Consider the following 27,426-nt stretch of genomic DNA (forward strand, 5'->3'; position numbering starts at 1 on the left):
TGTTTTTCCACAGCATCTTTCAGAAAAACCCAAACTTTTTGGCCAACACAATAGATGGAGGCTGCAGGAAAAGACAGAACTGAACATACGTACCAAACTCATTCCCTACTGCAACTCTACTAAAACAATTTCTTTAACTGGGAGGGGGGAGTGTGCATGGTCATAGACACACAAGGACAGGAAAGACCAAAGGGAAGAGGTGATAACAATAAAACTGGTAAGCTGGAAGGCAAACCGATGAATGCTGAATGAATTAGCAAATCCAAGAAAAATAAATGTGGGGATTCTCCTACGTGCTGAATACGTCTCTTCCAATTACGCATCATGGAACTGGAGAAAATAACCACAGGGTGGATTCGGGGATAAACTGAACCCACTGTGACAAGGACCTGAGCTACAACTCCACTGATCACCTGACCTCCATAAGCTCCTACTCTAACTGGTGGATCATAGTGATGTTTTGGGTCTCCTGGAATAAGTATCAGTTCAGAGCCTGTGTCCAGTAATCCCCCCTAAATCTGATGAGTCCCTTTTCCCCACTGCACAGTCACACACTTTGGGAAAGGCTGGGAGAAAGATTAACAATATAAACTTCTGGCTGCAGAGTAGGGTCCTTCCTAAAGGTGACTCAGAGGCGCCTTTATTCAAGGGTTCTGTACCTGTAAACTGACTTAGTCTGGGAACTGACTGAGAAGCCATGACTAGAGCTCTGCTTGATGATTCTTCAGACTTCTGTTCACTAGGCCTAGAACTTTTTCACTTCTACAGATCAAGTAAAGAAAGGTGAACTGCAAGCTAAGCATGGGGATAAAACAAGAACCAATCTGATTTTACATATAAGACTCCCTGAAAGACTCAAATTGGCAGCACCAGATACCTATGAAAGTGGGAGTGAAAGAGGGGAAGACGATTGGCTTAAATAAGTTTTGCTTCAAAGTCTGCGTCAGAAGTAATTAGATCCCCGAATCCTTCCTGCCACTATGGTAGAACACTGAAGATTTATTTCTTTGAAAGGTAAAACAGATGGCCTCTGGATTAGCAATACAGAGATGCAATTAAGGACTAGAAATTGGACTGGAAATAGGGGGATTAAATGAATGCCCTGAATGCTGAGAACCAGAGCCCTCTCCTCCAATGAACCAGGTCTTCCCTCCATGCAGGAGACCACAAGAGTCTCCTCCCTGAGGACTCCAACCAGACCAAGAGGAAACAGCAAATGACACTGTCTTTGGGTGTTCCGCAACTCTATAGCTCAGGCAAACTGGGGGAGAATGAAGCTCAAAGTTGACAAGCCCCACAACAGGCTATGAACTTGCAATATGCATTCTCATCCTCCTCCTAAATATAAGCAGAGAAGGACCATCAGCTATTGAAGGAAAGTATCTAATTAGAAGTATATACAACAACAAAAAAAGCAAGTATTGAGGAAGAAGAAAAACTAGCATTAAGAGAAGATACTACAACAATGAAACAAGAATAGGATGCCATTGAAAAGGATCAGAGAACAACAAAAAAAATGAACTCTTGGTTATTAAACACAGGAGATTTAGAGTTTAAAAATAAGTATGTCTCCACATATAGACAAAAGGAAGAAGAGAAAAGAAAGAAACTAGAAAAGAAAAATTAGAAAACCAAACTAAGAAGTCCAGTGTCTGAAAAATATCAGGAAGGGAGAACAGAGAAAATGGGGGGAGGGAGGTCAATAAAAATCAAGAAAACTCCCAGAACTGAGGAATATGGGCTTTCCAATTAAAAGGGCCTACCAAATATAGAGACCAATGGATAATAGTGACCTACGCCAAAGCAAAGGTGGGGGCAGGGGGAGGCAAAAGCAAAATGCAAAACAAAAATGAGGTCACATACAAAGATCCAAAAAACAGAATGAAGTGTGACATTTTACAAAATTTTTTTTATTATCATATGGTAAAATTGACTTTTTTCTTTTATTGTACAGTTCTACAAATGTTAACACATATAGATTTGTGAAACTACCACCACAAAGAGGGTACAATACAGTTCCAACAACCAAAAAGCTCCCTGGTACTACTCACTGATATACAAACCTTCACCTCATGCATAACCCTTGACAACCAGTGGTCTGTTTTCCAGCACTATAGTTTTGCCTTTTCAAGAATGTCAAATAAAAGGAGTCATGCAGTACATAACATTTTGACACTGGCTTGTCTCACGCAGCATAACACCTTTGAGTTTCATTCAAATTGCTGCGTGTATCATTCCTTTTGCCTGATGAGTACTATTTCATCGTACTCCATTTATCCATTCTTCCTTTGAAGGACATTTGAGTTTTTTTCACGTTTCCACTATCATATAAAACTTCTATGAACATTTGTGTACAGATTTTTGAGTGAACATAAATTTTTCACTTCACTAAGGTAGATACCCAGGAGTGGAACTGCTGGGTCACAAGGTTAAATGTATATATAACTTCATAAGAAAATGCCAAACAGTTACTCAGAGTGGGGTATCATTTGGCATTCCCACCACCAATTCACGAGGGTTCCAGTTGCCAGCACTTGATGTTGTCACGATTTTCTGTTTTAGCAATTCTATCACTGTGTATACTGGTCTGTGATCATGGTTTCAACTTGCATTTGCCTAATGGCTAACAATGCTGAATATCTTCTCACATGTTTACTTGCCATCCTTATATCCTCTATGGTGAAGTGTCTGTTCACGTCCTTTGCCCATTTTTAAATTGAGTTGGTTGAACTTTGAGAGTTCTTATTACTGACTTCTTTATATAATCTGGACACTAGTCCTTTGTCAAATACGTGGGTTGCAAATATTCTCTCCTAGTCTGTAGCTTGTCTCTTAATTCTCTTGACAGTGTTTTTAGCAGAGTAAAAGTTTCAATTTTGATAAAGTCCAATTTATTGATTTTTTGTTATAGATTATGCTTTTGGCATCATTTCCAACCCCAGGTCACAATAACTTTTTTCTACGTCTTCTTCTACAGGTTTTATACCTTTATGTTCTACATTTGCATCTATGATCCATTTCAAGTTAATCTTTGTATCAGGAGTGAGGTCTTCGATCAAGGTTCATTTTTTTACAGATGGATGACCAACTGTTACAAAACAATTTCTTGAAAAGACCATCCTTTCCTCAATGAATTGATTTTGTACCTTTGTCAAAGATCAAATGCCTATATTCATGTGGTCTACTTCAGGACTCCTGATCCCTCTCCACTGATCTATCATCAATCCCACACTGTCTTGATTACTGAAGCTTGATACTAAAAGTGATTCCTCTACCTTTGTTCTTCTTTTCCAAATTTGCTTTAGCTGTTCTAGTTCCTTGGCCCTTACATATAAATTACAGGATAGGCTGGTCTATATCTACAAAACATCCTGTTGGGATTCTGATTGGTTGCAATGAATCTATAGATCACTTTGGAGAAAAATAGTATCACTACTATGTTGAGCCTTTCAATCCACAAACAGCATATGTCTCTCCCTTTATTTAGGTCTTCTTGGATTTCTTTTAACACCAGTTTGTAGTTTTCAGTATACAGATCCTGTGTTTTACGATGAATTTATACTTAAGTATTTCATTTGGGGGAGGGGGCGAGCTATTATGAATGTTATTGTTTTTCAAATTTCTGTGATCAGTTGTTCATTGCTTGTATATAGGAATATAACTGCCTTCTCTATGACCTTATATTCTGTGGCCTTCATAAACTCAATTAGAAAATGAAATTTTAAGGAACAATTCAATTTGCAATAGTGCCACCAAAAAAATGGGAACAAATTTAACAAAAGACATGTAATACTTACACACTCAGAACCACTGAGAGGAGTGTTTTCTAAAATCTGAACAATTAGAGAGAGAATCTTCAAAAATTTATACTACCTGATTTCAACACTTACAGAAATCAAGACCGTGTAGTACCAATATAAAGATCAACAAATAGGGGCCAGACTGAAGCTGGACTGGGCCCAGTGTGAGGCATCAGGTGAATAAATTTTGTTTTAAGGCCGAAAAGCGGGTTAACCTTATGCAAGATAATCGTGAATTACAGCAGCCACAGCAAGAACTTTTAACCCGGATAAGCTTTTCCATTTACAAGGTGCCCTAGGAAAAAAAGGGTTCTCGGCCAAGCGCTCACTAAAAAAAGAAGATGGCAAACTATTTTTCCACCTCTTCATGAGCTTCTGGTGGCCAGGATAAGACCAGCTGCGACATCCCACTCGCTCCAGAGCCTGCAGGATCCTGGGGAAAACTGGCAGAAGAAAGCAAAGGCTGTGTGGCTGATAGGGGCTTGGTGCTCCGGCCAGGTGTCAGGCCTGTGCCTCTGAGGTGGGAGAGCCGAGTTCAGGACACTGGTCCACCAGAGACCTCCCAGCTCCACGTAATATCAAACAGCAAAAGCTCTCCCAGAGATCTCCATCTCAATGCTAAGACACAGCTCCACTCAACGACCAGCAAGCTACAGTGTTGGACACCCTATGCCAAACAACTAGCAAGAGAGGAACACAAACCCACCCATTAGCAGAGAGGCTGCCTAAAATCATAGAAAGGTCACAGACGCCCCAAAACACACGACCGATGTGGTCCTGCCCACCAGAAAGAAAAGATCCAGCCTCATCCACCACAACACAGGCACTAGTCGCCTCCACCAGGAAGCCTACACAACCCACTGAACCAACCTTAGCCACAGGGGGCAGACACCAAAAACAACAGGAACTACAAATCTACAGCCTGCAAAAAGGAGACCCCAAATACAGTAAGTTAATCAAAATGAGAAGACAGAGAAACACACAGCAGATGAAGGAGAAAGGTAAAAACCCAGCAGACCAAATGAATGAACAGGAAATAGGCAGTTTACCCGAAAAAGAACTCAGAGTAATGAGAGTAAAGATGATCCAAAATCTTAGAAACAGAATGGAGAAAATACAAGAAACGTTTAACAAGGACCTAGAAGAACTAAAGAGCAAACAAACAATGATGACCAACACAATAAATGGAATTAAAAATTCTCTAGAAGGAATCAATAGCAGAATAACTGAGGCAGAAGAACGGAGAAGTGACCTAGAACATAAAATAGTGGAAATAGGGCTTCCCTGGTGGCGCAGTGGTTGAGAGTCCGCCTGCCGATGCAGGGGACACGGGTTCGTGCCCCGGTCCGGGAAGATCCCACATGCCGCAGAGCGGCTAGGCCCGTGAGCCATGGCTGCTGAGCCTGCGCGTCCGGAGCCTGTGCTCTGCAAGGGGAGAGGCCACAACAGTGAGAGGCCCGCCTACCGCAAAAAAAAAAAAAAAAAAAAAAAAAAAAAAATAGTGGAAATAACTACCAAAGAGGAGAATAAAGAAACAAGAATGAAAAGAATTGAGGACACTCTCAGAGACCTCTGGGACAACATTAAACGCACCAACATTCGAATTACAGGGGTCCCAGAAGACGAAGAGAAAAAGAAAGGGACTGAGAAAATATTTGAAGAGATTATAGTTGAAAACTTCCCTAAGATGGGAAAGGAAATAGTTAATCAAGTCCAGGAAGCACAGAGAGCCCCATACAGGATAAACCCAAGGAGAAACACACCAAGACACATATTAATCAAACTATCAAAAATTAAATACATAGAAAAAATAATAAAAGCAGCAAGGGAAAAACAACAAATAACATACAAGGGAATCCCCATAAGGTTAACAGCTGATCTTTCAGCAGAAACTCTGCAAGCCAGAAGGGAGTGGAGGACATATTTAAAGTGATGAAAGGGAAAAACCTACAACCAAGATTACTCTACCCAGCAAGGATCTCATTCAGATTCCATGGAGAAATTAAAACCTTTACAGACAAGCAAAAGCTAAGAGAATTCAGCACCACCAAACCAGCTTTACAACAAATGCTAAAGGAACTTCTCTAGGCAGGAAACACAAGAGAAGGAAAACACCTACAGTAACAAACCCAAAACAATTAAGAAAATGGTAATAGGAACATACATACCAATAATTACCTTAAATGTAAATGGGTTCAATGCTCCAACGAAAAGACATAGACTGGCTCAATGGATACAAAAACAAGACCTGTATATATGTTGTCTACAAGAGACCCACTTCACACCTAGGGACACATACAGACTGAAAGTGAGGGGACGGAAAAAGATATTCCATGCAAATAGAAATCAAAAGAAAACTGGAGTAGCAATACTTGTATCAGACAAAACGGACTTTAAAATAAAGAATATTACAAGACACAAAGAAGGACATTACTTAATGAGCAAGGGATCAATCCAAGAAGAAGATATAACAATTGTAAATACTCATGCACCCAGCATAGGAGCACCTCAATATATAAAGCAAATGCTAACAGCCATAAAAGGGGAAATCAACAGTAACACAATCACAGTAGGGGACTTTAACACCCCACTTTCACCAATGGACAGATCATCCAAAATGAAAATAAACACGGCAACACAAGTTTTAAATGATACATTAAACAAGATGGACTTAATTGATGTTTATAGGACAGTCCATCCAAAAACAACAGAATACACTTTCTTCTCAACTGCTCATGGAACATTCTCTAGGACAGATCATATCGTGGGTCACAAATCAAGCCTTGGTAAATTTAAGAAAATTGAAATCCTATCAAGTATCTTTTCTGACCACAACACTACGAGACTAGATATCAATTACGGGAATAAATCTGTAAAAAATACAAACACATGGAGGCTAAACAATACACTGCTAAATAACTAAGAGATCACTGAAGAAAGCAAAGAGGAAATCAAAAAATACCTAGAGACCAATGACGGTTGAAACACGATGATCCAAAACCTATGGGATGCAGCTCTAAGAGGGAACTTTATAGCAATACAATCCTACCTCAAGAAACAACAAACATCTCAAATAAACAATCTAACTTTACACCTAAAAGAACTAGAAAAAGAAGAACAAACAAAACCCAAAGTTAGTAGAAGGAAAGAAATCATAAAGATCAGAGCAGAAATAAATAAATCAGAAATAAAGAAAACAATTGCAAAGATCAAAAAAAGTAAAAGCTGGTTCTTTGAAAAGATAAACAAAATTGATAAACTATTAGCCAGACTCATCAAGAAAAAGAAGCAGAGGACTCAAACAATAAAATTAGAAATGAAAAAGGAGAAGTTACAACAGACACCGCAGAAATACAAAGCATCCTAAGAGACTACTACAAGCACCTCTATGCCAATAAAATGGACAACCTGGAAGAAATGGACAAATTCTTAGAAAAGCACAACCTTTGGAGACTGAACCAGGAAGAAATAGAAAATATAAACAGACCAATCACAAGCACTGAAGTTGAAACTGTGATTAAAACTCTTCCAGCAAACAAAAGCCGAGGACCAGATGGCTTCACAGGCGAATTCTATCAAACATTTAGAAAAGAGCTCACACCTACCCTTCTCAAACTCTTCCAAAGTATAGCAGAGGGAGGAACACTCCCAAACTCACTCTATGAGGCCACCATCACCCTGATACCAAAACCAGACAAGATGTCACAATGCAAGAAAACTACAGGCCAATATCACTGATGAACATAGATGCAAAAATCCTCAACAAAATACTAGCAAACAGAATCCAAAAGAACATTAAAAGGATCATACACCATGATCAAGTGGGGTTTATCCCAGGAATGCAAGGATTCTTCAATATACACAAATCAATCTATGTGATACACCGTATTAACAAATTGAAGGATAAAAACCATATGATAATCTGAATAGATGCCAGAAAAACTTCTGACAAAATTCAACACCCATTTATGATAAAAACCCTCCAGAAAGTAGGCATAGAGGGAACTTACCTCAACATAATAAAGGCCATATATGACAAACCCACAGCCAACATCGTTCTCAATGGTGAAAAACTGAAACCATTTCCTCTAAGATCAGGAACAAGACAAGGTTGCCCACTGTCACCACTATTATTCAACGTAGTTTTGGAAGTTTTAGCTACAGCAATCAGAGAAGAAAAAGAAATAAAAGGAATCCAAATCGGAAAAGAAGAAGTAAAACTGTCAGTGTTTGCAGATGGCATGACACTTACACATAAAGAATCCTAAAGATGCTACCAGAAAACTACTAGAGCTAATCAATCAATCTGTTAAAGTCCCAGGATACAAAATTAATACACAGAAATCTCTTTCATTCCTATACACTAATGATGAAAAATCTGAAAGAGAAATTAAGGAAACACTCCCCTTTACCAGTGCAACAAAAAGAATAAAATACCTAGGAATAAACCTACCTAAGGACACAAAAGACCTGTATGCAGAAAACTGTAAGACACTGATGAAAAGACATTAAAGACGACACAAAGAGATGGAGAGATATACCATGTTCTCGGATGGGAAGAATCAACATTGTGAAAATGACTCTACTACCTAAAGCAATCTACAGATTCAATGCAGTCCCTATCAAACTACCAGTGGCATTTTCCACAGAACTAGAACAAAAAATTTCACAATTTGTATGGAAACAAAAGACCCCGAATAGCCAAAGCAGTCTTGAGAAAGAAAAACGGAGCTGGAGGAATCAGGCTCCCGGACTTCAGACTATACAACAAAGCTACAGTAATCAAGACAGTAGGGTACTGGCACAAAAACAGAAACACAGATCAATGGAACAGGACAGAAAGCCCAGAGATAAACCCACGCCCATATGGTCACCTTACCTTTGATAAAGGAGGCAAGAATACACAATGGAGAAAAGACAGCCTCTTCAATAAGTGGTGCTGGGAAAACTGAACAGCTACATGTAGAAGAATGAAATTAGAACACTTCCTAACACCATACACAAAAATAAACTCAAAATGGATTAAAGACCTAAATGTAAGGCCAGACACTATCAAACTCTTAGAGGAAAACATAGGCAGAACACTCCATGACATAAATCACAGCAAGGTCCTTTTTGACTCACCTCCTAGAGAAATGGAAATAAAGACAAAAATAAACAAATGGGACCTAATGAAACTTCAAAGCTTTTGCACAGCAAAGGAAACCATAAACAAGAGGAAAAGGCAACCCTCAGAATGGGAGAAAATATTTGCAAATGAAGCAACTGACAAAGGATTAATCTCCAAAATTTACAAGCAGCTCATGCAGCTCAATATGAAAAAAACAACTCAATCCAAAAATGGGCAGAAGACCTAAATAGACATTTCTCCAAAGAAGATATACAGATTGCCAACAAACACATGAAAGGATGCTCAACATCACTAATCATTAGAGAAACGTAAATCAAAACTACAATGAGGTATCACCTCACACCAGTTAGAATGGCCATCTTCAAAAAATCTACAAACAATAAATGCTGGAGAGGGTGTGTAGAAAAGGGAACCCTCTTGCACTGTTGGTGGGAATGTAAATTGACACAGCCACTATGGAGAACAGTACGGAGGTTCCTTATAAAACTAAAAATAGAACTACCATGCAACCCAGCAATCCCACTACTGGGCATATACCCTGAGAAAAGCATAATTCAAAAGGAGTCATGTACCACAATGTTCATTGCAACTCTATTTACAGTAGTCAGGACATGGAAGCAACCTAAGTGTCCATCAACAGATGAATGGATAAAGAAGATGTGGCACATGTATACAATGGAATAGTACTCAGCCATAATAAGAAACCAAATTGAGTTAGTTGTAGTGAAGTGGATGGACGGAGAGACTGTCATACAGAGTGAAGTAAGTCAGAAAGAGAAAAGTAAATACCGTCTGCTAACACATATATATAAAATCTAAAAAATCCCAAAATGGTTCTGAAGATCCTAGTGGCAGGACAGGAATAAAGACTCAGACTTAGAGAATGGACTTGAGGATGTGGGGAGGGGGAAGGGTAAGCTGAGGTGAACTGAGAGAGTGCCATGGACTTATATATACTACCAACTGTAAAATAGATAGCTAGTGGGAAGCAGCTGCATAGCACAGGGAGATCAGCTCGGGGCTTTGTGACCACCTAGAGGGGTGGGATAGGGAGGGTGGGAGGGAGGGAGACACAAGAGGGAGGAGATATGGGGATATATGTATATGTACAGCTGATTAACTTTGTTATAAAGCAGAAACTGACACACTATTGTAAAGCAATTATACTCCAATAAAGATGTTAAAAAAAGATCAACAAATAGGTTAATAGAATGGAATAAGAACCCATAAATAAATCACACTTATATAGTCATTAGATTTTTGACAAAGGCACCAGAGTAATCCAAGGAGGAAAAGAAACCCTTTTCTTCAAATGGTTCTAGATTAATGAGATACTGGTATGGAAAAAAATGAACCTTGACCCTAATCTCACAGCATATATAAAACTTAATTCAAAATGTATCATAGGGCTTCCCTGGTGGTGCAGTGGTTGAGAGTCCGCCTGTCGATGCAGGGGACACAGGTTCGTGCCAAGGTCCGGGATGATCCCACATGCTGCGGAGTGGCTTGGCCCGTGAGCCATGGCCGCTGAGCCTGCGCGTCCGGAGCCTGTGCTCCGCAACGGGAGAGGCCACAACAGTGAGAAGCCTGGGTACCGCAAAAAAAAAAAAAAAAAAAAAAGTATCATAGATATTGGTGCAGCCACTGTGGAAAACACTATGGAAGTTCATTTAAAAAATTAAAAATAGAACTACCAGGGGTGATGTCAGCAGCACGGCTGAGTAAGACATCCTTCGTCCATATCCCCCTGCCAATAACAATTTGGCCTCTATTCACAGACAAAGTGCCTTTTTGGGAGCTTTGGGATCCAGCACCATACACCAAGGGATCCAGCACCATACACCAAGGGACCCAGGAGGAGTCTCATCTAGCCACGCATCGGGTAATAGGCACATAGACCTCAGTTCCGGCTCTGGACCCAGCAGGGGCCCATGAAGCAGCTCTAGCCCCTCTCGGCCACAGTCCAGGAGACCCTGGAAAACACTGTTTTAGAAAATCACCTACAGATGAAACAGCCTTTGTGGAAGTTCAAGTTTCAACCAGAGAAGTTCCAGCACAATGCTAGAGTAAAATAATACAAGTCTAGATGCACTGGGGAGGGTAAGAAGAATTGTTTGACTACTCACATCACCTTCTCACAAAGCAGCACAGCTTAGGACTAAAAAAGATCTTGGCCTATGATTTCTCTCATGGGTGAAGGAAGAGTGCATGCGTGAGCACCCAGTTTCCCTGGCTGTGTGGGACACTGTCAAAGAGGCTCATTCCTGTCTCGCCCCATCCAGAGCACTGAATTGTGAACTGCATGACTGGGGGGTGGGGAGGGGGAAGAGGCTGGAGAGTGGCAAACAGGACTCTCAAAAGAGGATTAAAGGAACATGGATCTTACTAAATGTGTCCCGGGACTCCATCAAGAAGCCCACCCATAAGCCCCTGGGGATCCTCCAACTGGCCATGGGGCACTCTCAGCACTCCATGGGACTTACACACACCACCAACTTGTGGCAAGCCTCCTGTTCACATTCCTGATGACAGCAGCATGACTGACTGAGCACATACAGAAAGCCTTGCTGGCCCAAATCTGTGGACCATGAGAGACCACAAATTTGAGCTGTAGTGCCATCTTTGGGAAACAAAAGGGAGGCTGTTAGCAGTTGGCCTGGTGTTGTGCAGGATCAGAATAAGGCATACAAGCTTAAGAATTCTGCCACAAGAAGGAACAAGAAATGTTGAGCAAGTGTACCCATAGAAGATCTGAGAACTTCTCAGAATCTCTAATAGGGCTGATAGAAAGTATTTCTCTCCTGAAGGCAGTTAGTAAAGATTGGACAAGGTGACTGCTACTTCAAATGTAAAGACAGCAACACAAAACTTCAAGGAAACATGATGCCACCAAAGAATTAAAATAATCTTCCAGTAACCAATCCCAAAGACATGGATATCTATGATTTTCCCAATAAAGAATTTTAAATGGCTATTTTAAGGAAACTCAATGTGCTGCAGGAAAACACAGAAAGAGAAGTCAATTAATTCAGGAAAACTACACTACACAAATAAAATGAGAAGTTTAACAAAGAGATAGAAATCATAAAAAAGAACTATACAGAAATTCTGGAGCTGAAGAATGCAATGAATGCAATTAAAAATATAATACAGAACATCGACATCTGAATGGATCAAGCAGAAGAAAGAATCTAAGATAGAAGACAGGGATTTTGAAACTATCCAGTCAGAGAAGAACAAAGAAAAAAGAATTTAAAAGAATGAAGAAAGGTACGTGATCTATGGGATGTCATCAAAAGAAACAGTTTGTGAATTATGAGTTCCTGAAGTTGAAGAGAGAGAGAAGAGGGCAGAAAGCTTATTTGAAGAAATAAAGGCTGAGAACTTCCCGAATCTCGGGAGACATATGGATATCCAAGTTCATGAAGCTCACAGATCATTAAACAAACTCAACTTAAGAGTTCCTCTTGGGCTTTCCTGGTGGCACAGTGGCTAAGAATCCGCCTGCCAATGCAGGGGACACAGGTTCGAGCCCTGGTCTGGGAAGATCCCACATGCCGCAGAGCAGCGAAGCCTGTGCGCCACAACTACTGAGCCTGTGCTCTAGAGCCCGTGTCCCACAACAAGAGAAGCCACCACAATGAGAAGCCCGTGGGCACTGCAACGAAGAGTAGCCTCTGCTCGCCAAAACTAGAGAAAGCCCGCGCAGCAACAAAGACCCAATGCAGCCAAAAATAAATAAATAAAATAATAAATAAATTTATTTTTTAAAAAAAGAGTTCCTCTTTAAGACTCATTATAATAAATTTGTCAAAAATCAAAGACAAAGAGAAAAATCTTAAAAGCAGCAATAGAAAAGAAGCTTGTAACTTAAAAGGGACCTCTCATAAGGCTATCAGTGGATTTCTCAGCAGGCACCTTTTGAGAGAGTGGGATGATAATCCAAAGTGCTAAGAAAAAGAAAAAAACTGCCAATCAAGAATATGCTATTCAGGGGCTTCCCTGGTGGCGCAGTGGTTGGGAGTCCGCCTGCCGATGCAGGGGACGCGGGTTCGTGCCCCAGTCCGGGAGGATCCCGCATGCCACGGAGCAGCTGGGCCCGTGAGCCATGGCCGCTGAGCCTGCGCATCCGGGGCCTGTGCTCCGCAGCGGGAGAGGCCACAGCAGTGAGAGGCCCGCGTACTGCAAAAAAAAAAAAAAAAGAATATGCTATTCAGCCAAGTTATCCTTCAGAAATGAAGGAGAGGTAAAGACTTTCCCAGGCAAACAGAAGCTGAGGGAGTTCATCACCACTAGACATGCCTTAGAAGAAATGTAGAAAGGAGTTCTTCAAGCTAAATGAAAGGACACTAATTAGTGACATGAAAACATACAATATATTGGGGTAAAGTTAAGTATATAGTCAAATTCAGGATACTCTAATACTGTAATATGGTAGTGCGTTAACCACTTAAATCTAGTATAAAGGTTAAAGGAAAAGAATATTAAAAATAACTATAGCTACAATAACTTGTTAATGAATACAAAATATGGAAAGAAGTAAATGATGATATCAAAAACAAAAAGGGGGAAGTAAAAGGATAGAGTTTTTATACACAGTCCAAGTTAAGTTGTTATCAGCATATAATAGACTGTTATATCTACAAGATATTTTATGTAAGCCTCATGATAACAACAAAGCAAATACAAAAACCTAGAGTAGATTCACAAAAGATAAAGAGAAGACAATCAAAGCATACCATTATGGAAAATCATCAATTCACAAAGGCAGGCAGTAAGAGAGGAAGAAAAGAACAAGAGAACTACAAAATAGCCAGAAAATAGTAACATGGTATTCGTAAATCCTTACCTATCAACATTCACTTTAAATGTAAGTGAATTAAATTCTCCAATCCAAAGGCATAGAACAGCTGGATGGATTTAAAAAACAAGACTAAACTATATGCTGCCTACAGGAGACTCATTTCAGTTTTACAGTCACACATAAGAAAGAATGAAGGGATGAAAAAGATATTCCATGCAAGTAGATACCAAAAGAGAACGGGGTAGCTATTCTTTTACCAGACAAAATAGACTTTAGGCCAAAAACTATAACAAGAGACAAAGAATGTCATTATGTAATGTTAAAGGGATTAATTCATAAAGAAAATATAACAACCATAAATATACATGCAGGCAACATCAGAGCACCTAAATATATTAATCAAATACTAAAAGATCTGAAGGAAGAAATAGACAACAATACAATAATAGTAGGGGACTTCAATACCTTACTTTCAACTGTGGGTATATCATCCAGACAGAAAATCAACAAGGAAATGTTGGACTTGAACTATACTTTATATCAAATGGACCTAACAGACATATACAGAACATTCCAGCCAACAGAAGCAGAATACATATTCTTCTCAAGCACACATGAAATACTCTCAAGGATATATCATATGATAGGTTACAAGATAAGTCTTAGAAGACTTAAGAATATCAAAATCATACCAAGTACCTTTTGCAACTGCAAAGTTATTAAACTAGAAATCAGTAACAGGAAGAAAACTAGAAAATTCAGAAATATGTGGAAATTAAACAAAACACTCCTGAACAACCAATGAGTCAAAGAAGAAGTCAAAAGGGGAATCAAAGAAATATCTTGAAACAAATAAAAATGGAAACACAACATTCTAAAACAAATGGCCAACAGCTACATGAAAATGTACTCAACATCACTAATCATCAGGGAAATGCAAGTCAAAACCACAGTGAGATATCACCTCACACCTGTTAGAATGGCTATCATCAAAAAGATAAGATATAAGTGTTGGCAAGGATGTGGAGAAAAGGAAATGCTTGTGCAATGTTGGTTGGAATGTAAATTGATCCAGCAACTACAGAAAATAGTATGGACGTTTCTCAAAATTAAAAAAAAAAAGAACCATCATATAATCTACCAATCCCGCTTTTGAGTATCCAAAGGAAATGAAATCAGGACCTCAAAGGGATATGTGTACTCCCATGTTCACTGCAGCATTATGCATTGATACAATAGCTAAGATATGGAAACAACTTAAGTTTCCATCTACAGACAAATGGATAAAGAAGATGTGGTACATACATACAATAGGGTATTATTCAGCTGTAAGAAAGAAGGAAATTCTGCCATTTGTGACATGGATAGACATTGTGGGCACTATGCTAAGTGAAATAAGTCACACAGAGAAAGGCAAATACCATGTGATATCACTTATACGTGCAATCTAAAAAAGGCCAAATTCATAGAAACAGAGTAAAATGGTGGTTGCCAGAGGCTGGGGGGAGGGGCGTGCAGGAAATGGGGAGATGTTGGGCAAGGGTACATACTTCTAATCATAAGATGAATAAGTTCTGGGGATCTAATGTATAGCATGGTGACTATAGTTAACAATACTGTATTACATACTTAAAAATTGCTAAGAAAGTAAATCTTAAATGTTCTCACCACATAAAAGAAATGATAATTATGTGAGTGATAAAACAGAATGAAATTTTGCCATTTGCAGCAACATGGATGGACTTGGGGCATTATGCTAAGTGAAATAAGTCAGACAGAGAAAGACAAATACTGTATGATCTCACTTATATGTGGAATCTAAAAAAAAGTCAACAAACTTGTGAATATAACAAAAAGGAAGTAGACTCACAGATATAAAGAACAAACTAATGGTTACCAGTGGGGAGAGAAAAGGGGAAAGGGGCATTATAGGGGTAGGAGATTAAGAGGTACAAATTAATAGGTATAAAATAAGCTACAGGGATATATTGTACAACACAGGGAATATAGCCAATATTTTATAATGACTATAAATGGAGTATAACCTTTAAAAATCATGAATCAATACACTGTACACCTATAACTTACATAATATTGTACAGCAACTATAGCAACAATACTTCAATAAAAATAAATAATAATAATGAGGGTGAGAGGGAATTTTTAGAGGTGATGGGCAGTTTTATGGCATAAACTGTGACAGACTCATGGATGTATAATTATCTCCAAACTCATCATGTTGCATACATTAAATATGTACAGCTTTACTGAGGTATGTACAATCGTATCTCAATAAAGTAGGTTAAAAAAACAAATGTTATTATAGATCTAAATGTAAAAGTTATAACAATAAAGTCTTTAGAAGAAAACATAGGAGAATATCTTCATAATTCAGATGTAGGCAAAGTTTCCCTATATAGGAAGAAAGTTAATAAACCATAAGAGGAAAAAATGATAAATCAGACTTTATCAAAATTAAAAAGTTCTGTTCATGAAAAGATTCAGTTAAAAAAATTAATAGGCAAAACAAAGACTAGAAGAAAACATTCATAAAATATATACCTTGACAAAGGACTGGTAACCAAGATATATAAAAAGCATCTACCGGGCTTCCCTGGTGGCGCAGTGGTTGAGCGTCTGCCTGCCAATGCAGAGGACACAGGTTCGCACCCCGGTCCGGGAAGATCCCACATGCCGCGGAGCGGCTTTGCCACTGAGCCTGAGCCATGGCCACTGAGCCTGAGTCATGGCCGCTGAGCCTGCGCGTCCGGAGCCTGTGCTCCACAACGGGAGAGGCCACAGCAGTGAGAGGCCCGCATACCGCAAAAAAAAAAAAAAAAAAGCATCTACCTACAACTCCACGAAAAAGGCTTAAATGGCCAAATATTTAGAAAAGACACTTCATAAAATAAAATATATGAAAAGTAAATAATCACATAGAAAAGCGCTAAGGAGATGTAAAATAAAAACTATCTCACCACAGGACTTGCTAAAAATTAAAACAATAACACCAAGTGTTGGCGAGGATAAGGAACAACCAGAAGTCTCGCACAGTAGCGGTGGGAGTACTAAACGCTACAACCACTTTGGGAAAAGCTCTAGCAGTTTCTATTAAAACTAATCACACACAATCACCATATTACCTACTAATCCTAATCCTAGAAATTTACCCAAGAGAAATGAGAACATATTCCCACACAAAGACTTATCCAAGAATGTAGTTTTATTCAAAACAGCAAAAACTAGAACCATTTCTGGTGTCCACTAATAGGAAAATTGATAACCAAATTGCAGCATATTCACTCAATAGAATACCACTCAGCAATAAAAAGTAACAGATTACTGAGACATACAACGATGAAAATGAATCTCAAAAACATAATACTAAGTGAAAGAAGCTTTCCATAAAAGTACATGTCAGAGGACACCATTTACATAAAGTTACAGAATAGGCAACAGTATGGTCTAAGAAGTTTAGAAGAGTGGTTACCTCTATGTGAGTGGGGCAGAAATTAACTGGGAAGGAGCATGAGGGAGCTTTCTGGGGAGATGGTAATGTGCTATATCTTTGATAGGGGGTTGAGATCCATAAGTAGATGCGTTTGTTAAAAAGTCAGCAAGTGTACACTTAAGATTTGTACACTCATTGTATGTAAAATTTACAACATGAGAAAAACTTGTAAAAATACTGAACTCTAGTTAATGACATGCATGTTAAAATATTTAGGGGATGCATACAGATGTCTGCAATTTACTTGAAAACATGTTAAAAATAAGATGGACTGAAGGATAGATGAGAGGGATAGAAAAACATGTGATAAAACAAGTATGATGAGATGTGAATGGTAGAACTGAAGTGGTGGCTATGAAAATATTCACTGTATGATTCTTTCAACTTTCTAGTATGCTTGAAAATGTTCATAATAAAATATTAGGGGGAGCTCCCTGGTGGCCTAGTGGTTAGGATTCCGGGCTTTGACTGTCATGGCCTGGGTTCAATCCCTGATCTGGGAACTGAGATCCCACAAGCCACATGGCACAGCCAAAAAAAAAAAAAAATTAGGGTGAAGCGGGGTAGTAACGAAAGAGAAAATAAAAAAGGAAGGGACAGCAGAGGTTGCTAAAGAGGAATCACCAGTGAAGTAGAAGGACAAGGAAAGTATGATATCCCAGAAACCAGTTAGAAAAGACATTTCAGAGGAAGGAATGGTCAATGGTCAATGGCATAGATTTTTCTGAAAATCCAAATAATGTTAAAACAGGCCCAAGGAATTTGGCTGTAAGAGGGGTGTAAGTGGAGGAGAATGAAAGCCACAACGAAGCGGAGGGAGAGAAAACTGTTGGTGAGAAATGAGAGACAATAAATGAAAACAACTCTTAAGACACTTGGCTGTGAAAAGGAGACCAGAGAGACGGGGCAGCAGCTGAGGGAGAATGTTGTGTCACTACACTGAACACCAGAGCATGTTTATGTGTGGGTGGCAATGATCCAGTAGAGAATCAGGGGGTGTCGTGGCTGCCCCGAAAATATATGTTTAACTCCCAACCCCCCGTACCTGTAAATGTGACCTTCTATGGAAATAGGCTCTTTGTGGATATAATCTAGTTAGAAATGAGACTGTGCTAGATTAGGGTGAGCCCTAACCCAATGACTGGTATCCTTATAAAAAGAGGGCATGATAAAAAGAGGAATTCGGACACAGACACAGAGAGACACAGAGAAAACGCCATGTGACAGCAGAGGCAGAAACTGGAGTGATGCATCTACCAGCCAAGGACTGCCAGCCACCACCAGAAACCGGAAGAAGAAAGGAAGAATTCCCCCCTAGAGCCTTCAGAGATAGCATAGCTCTGCTGACACCGTGATTCAGACTTCTAGCCTCCAGAGCTGGGAGAGAATAAGTTGCTAGTATTTTAAGCCACCAAGTTTGTAGCGCTTTGTTAGGACAACCCTGGGAAACTAATATAGGGGAGATCAATGGTGAAGAGAAACAGCCGATGAGGATGGGGTAATGACCTTGAGAAGCTGATATGGAACCATTTCCAAGATCCCAGGGCAGGAGTTAGCCTTCGAGAGGATCAGGGCCACCCTCTTCCATTGAAATACGTATAGCATCATTCATGGAGGATCTAAACAAATGAGGGGTTTACCCAGAAGGCTTGGATAATAAAGAATGCTCCAAAGAGCCTTTGTAATAGCTTCTCTGTCTTTTTAACTAGCACACAATATGCAGCCTGCGTATTAAAGCTACGAGTCTTCCTCTAAGCATACAAGAACCAACCCATGAAACTTAAATACAGCAACTCTGCCTTCCAAAAGGAGTTTGAGAGCAAAGAGCAAGTCTTACCAACAGGAATGGAACCAGATGCTCAGCCAATGTTTGTCAAAACAAAACACAACAGACAGACACAAAGCCTGGTAATCCAAATTCAGGAAGCTCCTTACCTTGAGCTGCTGCTGGAGTTCACTGTTCAACCGGGCCAGCACTGCATTTGCCTCTTTATTTTTGCGGATAGCAGTTTGAATAGCCTTCTTCTGTTTGGAAGACTGTCTACAAAAAAGTACAAACAGTTCACTGAAATAGAACCTAGAGATCTGGATCCTTGTGGGTCAGAACTCTCCGATTCACAGTAAGTGCTAAACTAACAAGGGGCTAATGTCACAGGGCTCCAAAAATAAAATCAGATATTCACACAGGCAGGCAGGCAGGCACACACCAAAGGAAACAAATTTGTTGGCATGAATTATTTACACCTGAAGTAATTTCCATTTTATAACTTGAAGAAAAGCTGTGAATTGGGCCTTTTCAAACACTCTTCGTTCCATTTATCCAAAGACATTTTAATAACTATTTCTTCCTGACAAATGACATTAACTGAAATGCCCTTTTTGTGCAATCATTAACGGTGTTTAAAGGAACTGCAAGTGGCCCCGTGGACAAGTGTGAAGGAAAAGAACAGAAGAATATTCCCTTTAGCTAAAAATCCTACATTAACGTAGCCAGCCTACATACCTCCCTTTTATTTCTTTATTATTTGGCATGAATGCCTGAGTGTGTATGTGTGTGAGCACGTGTGTGCATGTGCATACACCAACATACATTCTGTGGCACTTGAGAAAAACACAAAAATGTTTTAATACCAGTCTTTCCAAATTAAGTCAAGAGTAAATTCACAGAACAGGTATAACTAAGGGGACCACACATCCCACCCGGCCCATTACAGTCTCTGCTTACACTGCCTGTCTGGCCCTAATTTTTCTTAACACCCTCTTTCCCCCTCAAAACTGTCAATGTGGTTGTAGAACCTACATCCTTATATCCCACAGCAAGAAATACTGAATCCTCAGAGCAAAAGGGCAATCTAGGTTCCCCTAGAAAAACAAACATATTTGTAATCACTGGGAGAAGGGTTCTAGGCCAGAGCGACTGAACGAGAATGCACTGTGACCACTAGAGAGATCTGGTGACTGTTCACTATGAATATACACTATGCTAGCCACTCTGCTCACCTGTAGAAGGCATGCTCCCTCCCCAACAAGTTGAAAGATTAATTTTTTTTACCCATAAATAGGCAGGGAAGACGCTTCAAAATCTATTTTTTACAAGATATAGATTGGATTTCTGGTTTCAGGATGAGACGGAGTAGGCACACTTCTCTCTATTCCTTCCACTAAATACAGTTAAAACCCTGGACATAATATACAGAATAATATAAGATGACTCTGCAAAGTGAAGTGAAGTGGAGTGAAGAAGGCAAACCAGCTAGGAAACTCAGTACCCAGGGAAAGAATGGCCACGAATTCCCTGGGTTTTCTTTTTCACTTCATGCATCCCATCAATGCCAATGAGAGCAGACAATATAAAGCCTCCCCAAAATTCTGCTCTCTCTAGCCAAAGGACTTGGAAAGGGGCAGCCTAACAAGACAGAAAATTAGACACAATATCCCTCCTGAATACAGATGTAAAATCTTTAATAAAATATTAGCAAACAGAATTCAGCAATATAAAAAAGAATTATATATCATGACCAAGAGGAGTTTATTCCAGGGATACAAGACTGATTCAATACTCAAAAAACAATCAATATAATTCACCATCTTAACAGGTGAAAGAAAAAAAATCACATGATCATATCAACTAATGTAGAAAAAGCACCTGATAAAACGCAACACCAATTTATAATAAAAACTCTCAGAAAGCTATTAATAGAGGTGAACTTCCTCAACTTGATAAAGAACCTCTACCAAAAAAACTATAGCTAACATCATACTTAATGAAAAACTGAATGGTTCCCCCTAAGCTTAGGAACAAGGCAAAAATTTCTACTCTCATCACTATTTTCAACATAGTGCTGGAAGTCCTAGCCAGCCCAATTATACAAGAAAAGGAAACAAAAGGTACACATATTGAAAAGAAAGAAACGAAACTGTCCCTATTTGCAGATGACACGATGGTCCATGTAGAAAATTCCAAGGAATCTATAAAAAGACTCCTAGAATTAACAAGTGATTTCCGTAAGGACAGAAGTGAATTTGCAAGATAGATTAATCTACAAAAATCAATAGTATTTTGATATACTAACAATGAACACCTGAAAATCAAAATCAAAAATACAACTTCATTTATAACGACTCAAGCTGAAATTCTTAGATATATCACAACATATACGTAATTTACATGCTGAGAACTATACAACACTGATGAAAAAAATAAAATAAGATCTAAATAAATAGAGAAATAAATGTTCATGGATTGGAAAACTCAACATAGTAAAAGATGTCAACTCTCCCCAGATTGACATAAAGGTTTAACATAATTCCTATAGAAATCCCAGTAGGATTTTTGTAGCTCAAGACAAAATTATTCTAAAATCAAATGGAAACTCAAAGGAATCAGAATAGCTAAACAATTTTGAAAAATAATTATAAGTGGGAAAAACAGAAGACATATAGCTATAGTATCAAGTGGTGAAGTAGTGAAGATACTAATCTTCGTTACTATCTTGTGTGGTATTGGCAGAGGGAAAGACACATAGATCAATGGAACAGAATAAAGAACCCAGAAATAGACTCACACTAGTACAACCAACTTATTTTTGACAGACGTGCAAAAGCAAGTCAATGGAGAAAGAACAGCCTTTTCAACAAAAGTGCTGAAGCAATTCAATATCCATAGGCCAAAAAATGAACCTTGACCCAAATCTCACACCTTATATAAAAATTAACACAGTGGGGCTTCCCTGGTGGCGCAGTGGTTGGGAATCCGCCTGCCAATGTAGGGGACACGGGTTTGAGCCCTGGTCCGGGAGGATCCCACATGCCGTGGAGCAGCTAGGCCCGTGCCCCACAACTACTGAGCCTGCGCCCTAGAGTCTGCGAGCCACAACTACTGAAGCCCACGCGCCTAGAACCCGTGCTCTGCAACGAGAAGCCCGCTCACCGCAACGCAGAGTAGCCCCCGCTCGCCGCAACTAGAGAAAGCCCGCGCGCGGCAACGAGGACCCAATGCAGCCAAAAATAAATAAATAAATAATTTAAAAAAAAAAATTTAACACAAAATGGATCACCAACTTAAATGTAAAGTGTAAAATTATAAAACTTTTAGAAGAAAACGTAAGAGAAAAAATCTTCTGGACCTAGAGCTTAGTGAAGAGATTTTAGAGGTGACAAGAAAAGCACAATCCATAAAAGGAAAAGAAATAAGTAAGTTGGACTTCCTTAAAATTTTTAAACTTTTGCTCTGCAAAAGACTTTTAAGAGGATGAAAGAACAAGCCCCAGACTGAGAGAAAACATTGCAAACCACACTGATTTGTATTTAGAATATATAAAGAACTCTCAAAACTCAACATTAAAAAACATTTCAATTAGAAAATGGGTAAAGGAGATGAAGAGACATGTCACCAAAGAGGACACATGATGGCAAATACACACATGAAAAGATGTTCTAGCCACTAGGGAAATGCAAATTAATACCACAGTGGGATACCACTACACACGTATTAGAACAGCTAAATTTAAAAAACAGTGACAATACCAAATGCTGGTGAGGATGTGGAGACACTGAACCTCATACAGTGCTGGTGGGAAGATAAAATGGTACAGCCATTTTGGAAAACAACTTGGCAGTTTCTTTAAAAACTAAATATACACTTAGCACACAACCCAACAATCACACTTTTGGACATTTAGCCCAGAGAAATGAAAACTTACGTATACACAAGAACCCGTACACAGATGCTCACAGCAGCTTTATCTGTAATACTCGACAACTAGACACAAACAAAATGTCTCTCAATAGATGAATGGCTAAACAAACTGTGGTACACCCATAGCATAGAATACTGCTTAGCAGTATTGATTTATACAACAACTTGGACAGATGTCAAGGGCATTATGCCGAGTGAAAACAAGCCAAACTCAGAAGGTCACATGCTGTGTGATTCTATGAATATAACATTCAGAAAATGACAAAGTTATAGAGATGGGAAACTGATCAATGATCACCACGGGTAAGGAGTAAAGAAGAAGATGGGGTAAGGGTGACTCCTGTGCCTTGATTACAGTGGTGGTTACAAGACACACACATGATAAAATGATAAAATGGCAAAGAACTATACATATACACTGTCCCAACATCAATTTCCTAGTTTTGATATTATACTATAGTTAGGTTAAATGCAATCATTGAGAGAAACTAGGTGAAAGATACACAGGACTTCTTTGTACTATTTTTGAATTTCCTATCATCTATAATTATTACAAAACAAAAAGGTTTGTTTTTTTAAATAAATTTATTTATTTATATTTTATTTTTGGCTGCGTTGGGTCTTCACTGCTGCATGCGGGCTTTCTCTAGTTGCAGCGAGGGGGAGCTACTCTTCGTTGTGGCGTGCGGGCTTCTCATTGCGGTGGCTTCTCTTGTTGCACAGCACGGGCTCTAGGAGCGCAGGCTTCAGTAGTTGTGGCACGTGGGCTCAGTAGTTGTGGCTCGCGGGCTCTAGAGTGCAGGCTCAGTAGTTGCGGCACACGGGCTTAGTTGCTCCGAGGCATGTGGGATCTTCCCAGACCAGGTCTCGAACCTGTATCCCCTGCATTGGCAGGCGGATTCTTAACCACTGCACCACCAGGGAAGTCCAAAAGTTTTATGGAAATACATGTTGATCAGAACTGGATGCCCCTACTTAAACAAATACCACGCTAAGTGTGCCAGCTTATAACAGTTTCCCCTCCTCTGGGAACTGTCTCCATCCCCTTCCCCCTCCCTCCACAGGGATGGGCCCCAGGCAGACAGTCCTATTTGTCTTAAGAAATGCTCAGCTCTGTTTTCACACTTGAACAGATGCTGGCCTGTGCTAAGCTAACCAGATTCTCTCTCCCAGGGATATATGGGTCCTGGTTAAGAGTTTGGTTTAGGCTGGGCCCTGCACAGTGAGAATGTAACATCTGGAGCTGAAGGTGGTTGAAAAGTCTTCACAGATAAAAATGACAGAAAACAGAGAAGAATCAGGAGGAGAGCCAACAGGTATACAGTCCTCTCTTCCAACCCAACCCTGCCCCTGGTTTCCATGAGTCACCCCTGTATTCTTATAATAATGAACAGGGTTTTGCTAGCTCAAGTTGCTCCTTATGTTTTACAACCAAATGAGCCCTAAGTAACACACAGACAGGAGCCGGCCCCAAAAACCTCTCAAGGGTTCAGTAAAGATGTCTAACTTGCCTCACCTCTTAAGACTTGCTTCTAGAGTTTGTCTCTCCAGGTTCTCCTAACTTCATTACTCACTGTTCCAAGGTGGGCTCTAAGTGGCCTGGTTTCCAAGGAGGAAGATAAGGGAGTAACAGCAAGGTGTTTATTTCGCCTGCTGTTGTACGTCAGGCGATCTCTCAGTTTAGAACTGTGTACTGTGAGGCTCATCCACTGAAGGTTCTGTGGCAGACTGTCCTCCAATCCTATTCTCATGCCTTCCTGTTTTCAGTAGCATCTCCTCAGGTTGAGCTAGGCACGTGGCCATGCAACTAGAAACTAGTTGCATTTCCATGTCTCCCTTGCAAGTAGATGAGGCCACATGCCTAAGTCTGGGTGAAAGGGATCCGAGAGAAGTGATGTATGCCACTTCTGAGTCATGCCCTTAAAAGTAATCTGTTTTCTCTCCATTTGTTCCTTCCCCCTTCCTGGGACCTGGAACAAGAACATGTTAGAGGTGAGCCACCTCCGACCCTATGGATAAAGGTAACCCTCACAGGGATCTAAAACAAGACGACAGAAGGTACCTGGGTTCTGGGCAGGTACTCTTCTGGACCACTCACCAACTCAGACTTTTACATAAGAAAGTAGTTAATTTCTATGTTATGTGAGTGACTGTTACCTGGCTTATATTCAAGCAGCTGAACCAATGTTTGAAGGAATATAAACTGGGGTCTCTAGATGAGAAAAGTCTTCTTAGCCTTCACCCCGGGCCCTGATTTCTCCCACGGAATTCTGAGTACAGCTTTTAAGAAGTGAGTTTATACTGCCTCTTCTCTTCTTGGAAATGGTAGGTTTTCATTAGAGATGCCAATCATCAACCCCAAAGATATTCCAGTGTTGCCAAACATGAGGAGGGAAGGGAAACAGAATCCCAGACACACTGAGTACGTCATATAGACAAGCAGACACTGCCACACAAGCTCCTTGGAATGCCCTGGGGCGGCCCAGGACAATTCCTGGGGTTCCAGAGAAGAGCAAAGGCCACAGAGGCTGGCACAGATTCAGTCACAGTATTGCCACACAACATCCTCTAGTTCTAAACTGTTCAAACAATTCTATTTTCCCAAAATCCATCCTTAGCAGATACATTAGATATGGGGGAAAAAATCAAGCTAAATTATTTCTAAGAAAAACCCACTTCTGTCCTTACGGGTAGCTCATTAATGACGACACAATGGGAGAGCTGTTTATTACCTGTAACCTGGACTCAGGAGCTCACTTGGAGAGAATATTTTATTAGTTCCTCTCCCCTAAATGGAGCAGACAATGATGATAGCTGAAGCAGAATTTGTTTCTTATTAATAGATCAGTTCTAACGTTAATTTCCCCAAAGGCTGAAGACCATTTTGCAACTTGATTTGTGACTCTTTTCTTGGTTTTCCCAAAGACGGTATATAGTAACAACCACCCTAAATGCATTGGAAAGAGATTAACCTACTACATACAATGGATGTCTAAGGGCATCAGAGCTTAATTCTCTCCCAGAACCCTAGTTGAGAAAGGGCCACACAGACTAACCATCATGTGTCTGGCTGTCCTCTCTCCAGGTTTTAAAAAATTATGAATGCTAAGGTGCTCCTTATCACTCCAAAATAAACTGGTCTGGGACCGGAAGTAAGTCTCATAAAGTTCCCTGTCATTTACAGCACTACTTGTGTTGCTGGTGGGTGCTAGCCTCTCTCAGCCTGACCCCATAGGGTCACCTAACTAGTGAAAGAGTATCATGGTGAGGGGCAGTGACTGAACAGGCAGATAAAAGAAAATATCTCCTTTCAACACATGCTGCTGGGACAACTGGAAATCCATATGCAAAAGAATGAAGCTGGACCCCTTCATCATATAATACACAAAAATGAATTTAAAATAGACCACAGGGCTCAATGTAAGAGCTAAAACTATAAAGCTTTTAGATGCGAACACAGGAACAAATCTTCATGAACTTGATTTGGGCAGTGGTTTCTATGGTAAATTATTTTTTAATATCTTTATTGGAGTATAATTGCTTTACAATGTTGTGTTAGTTTCTGCTGTATGACAAAGTGAATCAGCTATATGTATACATATAACCCCATATCCCCTCCCTCTTGCGTCTCCCTCCCACCCTCCCTATGCCACTGGGCAATGGTTTCTTAGGTACGACAGCAAAAGCACAAGTAACAAAAGAAAAAAAATTAGATAAACTGGACTTGATCAAACTTAAAAATATTGTGCTGCAAGTAGCACGATCAAGAAAGTCAAAAGACAATGCACAGAATGGGAGAAAATTTTTGCAAATCATACATCTGACAAGGGACTTGTATCCAGAGTATATAAAAAACTCATAACTTAAAAATAAAAAGATAAATAATCCAATTAAAAATGGGCAAAAACCTGAGAAGACATTTCTCCAAAGAAGTTATACACATGGCCAATAAGCAAATGAAAAGATGCTCAACATCACTAATCATTAAGGAAATAAAAATCAAAACCACAACGAGATACCACTTCACACCCACTAAGATGGCTATGATAAAAACCCTAAAAATCAAATAACAAGTGTTGGCAAAGAGGAGGAAACTTTGGAACCCTCATACTTTACTGGCAGGATTGTAAAATGCTTTAGCCACTGTGGAAAACAGTTTGGCAGGTCCCCAAACTGTTAAACATAGAGTTACCATATGACCCAGCAATTCTACTCTTAGGTATAAATACTTAAGACAAATGAAAAGGTAAGTCCACACAAAAATTTGTACACAAATATTCACAGCATCATTATCCTTATTAGCTGAAAAGTGGAAACAACCCAAATGTCCATCAACTGATGAACGGATGAATAAAATGTGGTATATCCATATAATGGAACATTATTCAGCAATTTAAAAAAATTAAGTTCTGACTTACTATACAACATGGATGAACCTTAAAAACATGATGCTAGGTGAAAGAAGCCAGTCACAAAAGACCA

The 27,426-nt window shown here is 39.6% G+C and overlaps 1 protein-coding gene across 5 annotated transcripts in view; it reads right to left on the bottom strand.

Annotated features, from left to right (window-relative positions):
• Positions 1 to 27,426, bottom strand: part of REPS2 (RALBP1 associated Eps domain containing 2) — a 241,568-nt gene that overhangs the window by 7,356 nt on the left and 206,786 nt on the right. For all 5 annotated transcript variants that reach the window (XM_081223252.1, XM_081223250.1, XM_081223251.1 and 2 more), the window contains exon 17: positions 19,182 to 19,287. In XM_081223252.1, the coding sequence (XP_081079378.1) occupies positions 19,182 to 19,287 (106 nt within the window). The remainder of the gene's footprint in view (positions 1 to 19,181; positions 19,288 to 27,426) is intronic.

This window comes from Mesoplodon bidens, assembly GCF_964165515.1.
Source record: "Mesoplodon bidens genome assembly, chromosome: X".
NCBI classification, from domain to species: Eukaryota; Metazoa; Chordata; class Mammalia; order Artiodactyla; family Ziphiidae; genus Mesoplodon; species Mesoplodon bidens.